Consider the following 6,323-nt stretch of genomic DNA (forward strand, 5'->3'; position numbering starts at 1 on the left):
GGAAGAGAAGAAAGAAGAATAAATAGAAACAGGAGACCCACAGAAGAGAGACAGGTCATCTTCCCTGGGGATGGAGGGAGAGACAAGGAAGTAGGGCAGGGGCACTGAGAGGACATCGGGGTCAGGTGTGCACGTGTGTGCACGTGGCAGGAGGCCCAAAGGACGCAGGAGGGGTCAGGGCTCACCCGGCGGGCCCAGTTGATGAGGTCGTCCAGCTTGGCCACCACATACTCGCCCCGGCTGCTGGGAAGTGCGGTTGATTTGGGGACCACGGCTCCAGCTGTGGACGCAGCAGGCTGGGTGCTGGGTAAGAACACATGGCAAGGGGAGGGGGGGCATTAGCCAGGCAGGCACCCCGACACCCCCATCCCATGGTGGAACCCAGAGCAGCCTCTCAGAGGGCAGCAGCAACCTGGGGCCATGGCCTGCTCTGGGGCAGCACCAGTAGGAGCTGGGCAACCAGGGTCAGCTCTGGGGCCCACAGCACCCCAGCACTAAGGCCTGGGGCAGGACGTGCTTGCTGAACGAGAGAATGAATGACGGCTGCCGGGCTGTGGCCCCAGCCGGCCTCTGTCCCTGTGGGAACTTGGTTTCCCCATATGGAAAACAGGAGCTCTGCTGATGCACTATCAATGGCCCTTCTGGTCTGGGGACGTGCAGCCACTGTCTTAGACATGCAGGAGGGGGCTGGGCAAGGCTCCGAGGGCAGGGACCCATGCTGCATCACCCTGATGGTGGAAGGAGGGCCCTGGAGTCACCAAGGGCTGCTGCGGTGCCAAAGGAAAGCTCTAGGATGTGCAGGGTTCCAGGAGGGCTGGCCTCACCTGCTGGGGCTGTCAGCAGCCACGCTTGAGTGGACACCACGCACCTGCGTAGCCACGCCCACACCAGAGCTGCGGGGAGAGGAGGCGCACATGAAGAGGAGCCTGGGGTGTTCCGAGACACTGTGACAGGGGCTACACTGGAGCAGGGATGGGGAAACCACCTGGGGGCCAAATGTGGCCCTCTGCCTGTTTTTATAAATAAAGTTTTATTGACATGCAACCACATTTCTGCCTATCCGCAGCTGTTTTCACAAAGGCAGAGCTGAGTGGTCATCACAGAGTCAATCTGGCCCTTCATGGAAAGCCTGCTGAGCCCTGTCTAAAAGGTGTCTGGTTTTCATTTCCTAGTTCTCTCATTTCCCCTATTTTTCCCTTGATTTTACAGTGAATGCATTCGATTCGTAGGAAAAAGGTCTTATCGAAACAAGGCAAAGTCACCCCAAATCCGTGTGCTCCTTGAAGCTGCCCATCTCCCCTCCTTCAGGAAGACTCTCTCCTGAGATCGGCCATGTCCCTGCCCCAACAGAGCTGGAGATTTCACTTCTGGGCTCTGTCCACTGAGAGGGCGCGGTGACTACCTGCCTCCCTATCCCAAGGAGGCCTACTTGAGTCTGCGATCTGAACACATGCACCAAATGCCCTCCTGCAACAGGTAACGAGTGAGTTGTGAGGGAACCAGGGGCAGACAGACGTGGGTCTGAATGCAGGCTTTGCCGCCACCTGGACTGTCCCCACAGAGGATCCTGAACACCACCTGCCAGAGGAGACTGCCGGCCCCCGTTGCTGCCCAACTCACTGTGTGACCTTCAGCATGTGGGCCCCCCATCTGATGCTGCTGAAGGGCCCTCCCAGCTCCGGGGTGTTCTGTGCACCACCACCCCCCAATGAGCGCTCCCTGGCAGGGCCTTGTGGTGGGGGAGACGGCAGACACTCACCACAGAGCAAGGATCCGGCGCAGCAGGCCTGGGGCTGCAGAGAGAAGGACACGGGGTGCAGGCAGTACATCAGACGGGGAACCAGCCTCCAGGAGTTTGCCCATGAGCCCCATGCCTGGCATGTCCGTCCTCTTACCTTTGGCCTATCTAAATTCCACCTAACAAACACTTGGTAAAGAGAGGTCTTTCCGAATGTGACCCACACAGTGTCCCTCCCCTGCATAACATCCCACGGCCGGGAAAAAGGCCAAACCACACCCGGCTGTCCTCCCTTTCCTTCTGCACCGCAGTGTCGCTCCTGTCTCAGGGCCTTTGCACTTGCAGTGCCCGCTGCCAGGAACACCCTGCCCGAGGAGGGCACACGCCAGCTCTTATGGGGCAGCTTTCGGTCCGCTCTCTCGATCCGGTCACCCCGCTGTACCCCCTTCTCTGTGTTGTGTGGTGCCTGTCTCCCGAGACGCCGGGGCCTCCCTGGGGTCCCTGGGGTCCCCGGGGTCTTCTGGCTGTGCCTGACAGGCTCCCGGCCCTGCTCTGGGCCTGACAACCAAGCTATCGGCCGGCCCGGCTCCGGTGCGCCCCCCCCCACCCCCGGCGCCTCGGTTGCCTCCGGCGGAAATCCAGGGGTGGGGACGCGCTCGCAGAGCAGTAAGCGCTCTTCCCCTCCGAGCAGCCGCGGGATCTAGCCGTCCGGACCCTGACGACGGTCTCCGCCCGCAACCCCAGCACTTGTATTCTGTGCGTCGCGCCCCCATCTGCGGAGGGCAGGTCTCCGCCGCGGGCCGGACGGGGAGCCCCGGAGGCCTCAGTTTCCCCGCCTGTCGGGTCTGCAGTGCCCCCACCGCGCCGCTTCGCCCCGGGGAACGAGAGCGGCGGCATCCCGCCCCGGCCGCGGACCTGAGTCCGCCCCTCCCGCGCAGACGGACGGAAGGCGCCCGGAGCCCCCGGCCGCCCCAGCCCTGCGGCCCCCGACCCGCTCACCCGCCAGCGCCGCCATGTCCGCCTCGGCCTTCAAACAACCTCTGCGGTCCGTCCGCTTCAGCGCTCCGGGTCTCCAGGGCCGGCTCCCAAAGCGGCTCGGCTGCTGAGCGGAAACCGGAACCCGGCTCCGGGACGTTCCGCCTCCGTGGCCTTCCTCCCGCCGCGCGCCCCTGGACACCCCACCCGAGACAGGCCGGCCTGCGGGTGCGCGGGGAGCGTCCTGCAAAAGCACGGGGTCGCTCGTCGTCTCCTTACCTCAGCAACAAAAGCTCAAAACAGCGTCCTGGGTGGGCTCGAACCACCAACCTTTCGGTTAACAGCCGAACGCGCTAACCGATTGCGCCACAGAGACGGCGCTGCCGCTCGCCGCCCCCTGTGCTTCTATGAGGATCGCGCAGCCGGGCAGCCGGTGCGGGCGGCGACGGCGCGCGGGCGACGCGGCGCGAGCCGGACTTCGGGCGACAGCGGCTCCCGCCGTCCCGCCGAAATAGCTCAGTTGGGAGAGCGTTAGACTGAAGATCTAAAGGTCCCTGGTTCGATCCCGGGTTTCGGCAGCTATTTTGGAGCCCCTGCTTTCCTTCCGCAGAATGTCACCCACTGTGCAGATGAGGGGCAGGGCTGCCGGCCAGGCCGACGTGGGGGACAGAACAGAGTCCTCAAACCCCTGTCTCCACCCCCAAGACCATGACTCCAGCCCAAACCTGGACTCCACCCCAATTCCCAATACTTTTTAAGCGGTAGGGTTAGAACGAGCGCTAATTGTAAAACTAGCGTTGCTGAACAGCAAAACCGGCCGAGGAGAGTTCGCAAGAGCACTTGCCGCTCGCTCCTCCGCCACTAACTGTTGCAGTCCTGCTGGGTTTTACATTGGGGGAAACCGAGGCTCACACGGGCGAGGGCAGGTGAGCGGCAGGCGGGCCTCCTGGCGGGACCACACCAGCCCCCCCATCCCTGCACAGCCCACCTGGTTTCGCTCCCCGGGAGCTGTCCTCTGGGGGAGGGGGGCGACGGGGCGGGGAGGGAGGGGGGAAGTGGGGGGCCTCTTCCCCTTTCCTCCCCGCTACCGGCCAGCCTGTGGAGCTGGATTTTGTAACTTACTTAAACGAACTTTGCATTTCAGAATCGTTGGAGTCACAAGAGCTGGTGACATAGCAGAGTTCCTGTGTCCCCAACACCCAGTTCCCCTGTTGCTAGCAGCTGACACTGCAGGACACATTTGCTGCACTTCCAGAAACTTACTGAAGTCTGACCTCCGTGCAAGTTTTCTGCTTTCCCATAATATCCTTGCTCTGTGAGCAAGGAACCCTGGGGACCAAGCCCCCAGCCCCAGCTGAACTTTCAGCCCTGGCGACATCTGAGTGGCACCTCATGAGACCTGAGAGTCACCCAGCCACCTGCCCAGTGAATTTCCAATCCCACCGGAACCACGAGAGCGCATCTTCTCCAGCTGCTAGGTCACAGGAGAGAACACGGCTAGGGTCCACAGGCCGGTCAAGGCTGCTTGACTGAGGGGGGAGGTGAGGTGGACAGGGAGGTCAGAGCCAGTCTCCTGGGAGAGCCCTGCAATAGGAGGCCAGCTGGGGGAGTGAGCAGGGTGAGAGAGGGATGGGCAGGGAGTGGGGAGGGGAGCAGAGTCTGGAGGAGGGACCAGGCGCAGGGAGCCTGGGCGGTAGGGGCTGTCAGTCAGGGACCGGGGATGGGAAGGGATGCACTATTTCTTGTGAAAGTGTGCTTCCCTGAGGTTTCAGATTCTTACCCTCTAGTGAATTACCATTTCTTCCCCCTTTTAAAAAAAAAAAAAAAGATTTTATTGGGGCGCCTGGGTGGCTTAGTCGTTAATCGTCTGCCTTCGGCTCAGGGTGTGATCCCAGCATTCTAGGAGTCCCACATCAGGCCCCTCCGCTGGGAGCCTGCTTCTTCCTCTCCCACTCCCCCTGCTCGTGTTCCCTCTCTCGCTTGCTGTCTCTGTCAAATAAATAAATAAAATCTTAAAAAAAAAAAGATTTTGTCAGAGAGAGAGCGCAAGCGCGAGAGCACAAGCTGGGGGATCTGGGGGATCTGGGGGATCGGCAGAGGGAGAAGCAGGCTTCCCACTGAGCAGGGAGCCCCATGTAGGGCTCAATCCCAGGACCCTGAGATCATGACCTGAGCCGAAGGCAGATGCTTCGCCAACGGAACCACCCAGGCGCCCTGTGAATTAGTGGTTTTTTTCTTTAAAGATTTTATTAATTTTTATATTCACTTATTTTTGTTAAGGTTTTAAGACCCAGGACGGCCATCGGAGAATGAACTGGCCAGATGTCCTCAGCGCTGAGGGCGAGAAGGGAGTAGGAGCCAGCGGCCAGGGCTGGGTTGATGCATGCCGTGGAGCATGGGGTGCGGTGCTGGGGGCAGTCTGTCTCTCGGAGCAGCCCAGCTGTGTCTGCTTCTCCAGGGGCCCCCATGGGGCTGCCAGCTGCCAGGCTCCGCGCCCCCCACACCTGCCCGGCAGCCTTAGAACGAGCACCCTCAGGGTCCCCAACAAGGTACAGACCCGGGACGTGGGTGTGGAGGGGCTGCCTTGGCAGGATGAGTGCAGGCAGGGGCACGTGCATGCAGCATTGGTGGCCCACCTAGGCCACGTCAGCCAGCGCCACCAGCGGTGGACCCAGCCATCGGGCTCCCCCAGAAGGGGCGAGGCCCACTTTGGAGACAATGGTGGGCAGTTTTCTATGGAGGAAGTGACCAAGTGGTCAGGCTTTGGGCTCTATGGTGGATGGGAGCCATCGTCCCTCTGTGGTCTCCCCTGCCGGCTTGGGGCACGGTGGCCACAGGGACCCTGGGGACAGGCCCCCCCCAGCCCCACCCTCCTGAGGCAGGCTCGCCCCCCCCCCCCAACCAGGAGCCTTCTGGAGCTCCGGCTCAGCGTGCCATCTCCCCTGGCCTCTCCAGCTGCACAGATGACCTGGGGTTCTCCGCGTGGCCCCGGCCTCTGCCTGCTCAGATAGCACCTTCTCAGGGCTTGAGCCCACCCGCCCCCCAGCAGGCTCTAAGCCCCTGCTGCAGTGGCTGCTGTGGGCTGAGGGGCCCTCCGTGGAGGGGAGGGGTGGGGAGGCTGACCCTCTTAGACACAGCAACCCATCACAGGGCGGGGGTGCTACCCTGGCCGGGTCTCGAGATGAACCCCCACCGTGTACTCACTGTGCAGCGTCCCAGCAGCTTAGAATAAAAAGTTCGAGTATGGCTTTGACAGGCCACAGAATTTCTGTGACTGTGTGAGGACGGGCCACAGCAGGTCTCCAAAGGCCAGGGCCGGCTCTGGGGACCCTCGGGCACCGGTGTGACCCACCAGCTGCCTCCTTTCTTGGGCCTGGGCAGGGACATGAGTCTGACCTCCAGACAAAGGCCTTGCTTCTAGACAAGCAGCCCGCACAGCACACTCCTGTCCCTGCGCAGACCCCACGGCTTCTGTGGGCGGGAGGTCCCAGCCCTCCAGGCAGAAGAGAGGCCGGCCGGCCGGTGAGACAGTGCTCAGCCCCGGACTGGATGCAGCCACACGTGAAGATCCACACGGACGGGGCAGGGCAGTGGTGGGCTCGCACTGCGA

The 6,323-nt window shown here is 62.2% G+C and overlaps 1 protein-coding gene, 1 long non-coding RNA gene and 2 other non-coding genes across 6 annotated transcripts in view; 2 read left to right on the forward strand and 2 right to left on the reverse strand.

The window, feature by feature from the left end:
- NDUFS7 (NADH:ubiquinone oxidoreductase core subunit S7) overlaps positions 1-2,981 on the reverse strand; it is a 6,809-nt gene extending 3,828 nt beyond the window's left edge. Inside the window, exons 1-4 of one of the 2 annotated variants that reach the window (XM_040629754.1) lie at positions 2,738-2,981; positions 1,760-1,793; positions 825-893; positions 186-303 (exon numbers count right to left, since the gene is read on the reverse strand). In XM_040629754.1, coding sequence (XP_040485688.1) covers positions 186-303; positions 825-893; positions 1,760-1,793; positions 2,738-2,753 — 237 coding nt within the window. In that variant the 5' untranslated portion in view covers positions 2,754-2,981. Of the gene's footprint in view, positions 1-185; positions 304-824; positions 894-1,620; positions 1,653-1,759; positions 1,794-2,737 lie in introns of those variants that run through there. The other variant, XM_008711200.2, reaches the window with a different exon arrangement.
- Positions 2,982-3,015: 34 nt separating this feature from the next.
- TRNAN-GUU lies at positions 3,016-3,090 on the reverse strand. Its single transcript has one exon. It is a non-coding gene; the product is annotated as a tRNA-Asn (tRNA).
- On the forward strand, positions 3,031-5,270 carry LOC103681634. Of its 2 annotated transcripts, none has more exons than XR_573307.2 (3): positions 3,031-3,639; positions 3,858-4,331; positions 4,994-5,270. It is a non-coding gene; the product is annotated as an uncharacterized LOC103681634 (long non-coding RNA). The 2 variants fall into 2 exon arrangements; XR_005834687.1 differs by having other exon boundaries at positions 3,858-4,254.
- On the forward strand, positions 3,219-3,291 carry TRNAF-GAA. Its single transcript has one exon. It is a non-coding gene; the product is annotated as a tRNA-Phe (tRNA).
- Positions 5,271-6,323: the final 1,053 nt, after the last annotated feature.

The sequence above is a fragment of the Ursus maritimus genome, unplaced genomic scaffold (genome assembly GCF_017311325.1).
Source record: "Ursus maritimus isolate PB19 unplaced genomic scaffold, ASM1731132v1 scaffold_14, whole genome shotgun sequence".
In the NCBI taxonomy this organism is placed as follows: Eukaryota; Metazoa; Chordata; class Mammalia; order Carnivora; family Ursidae; genus Ursus; species Ursus maritimus.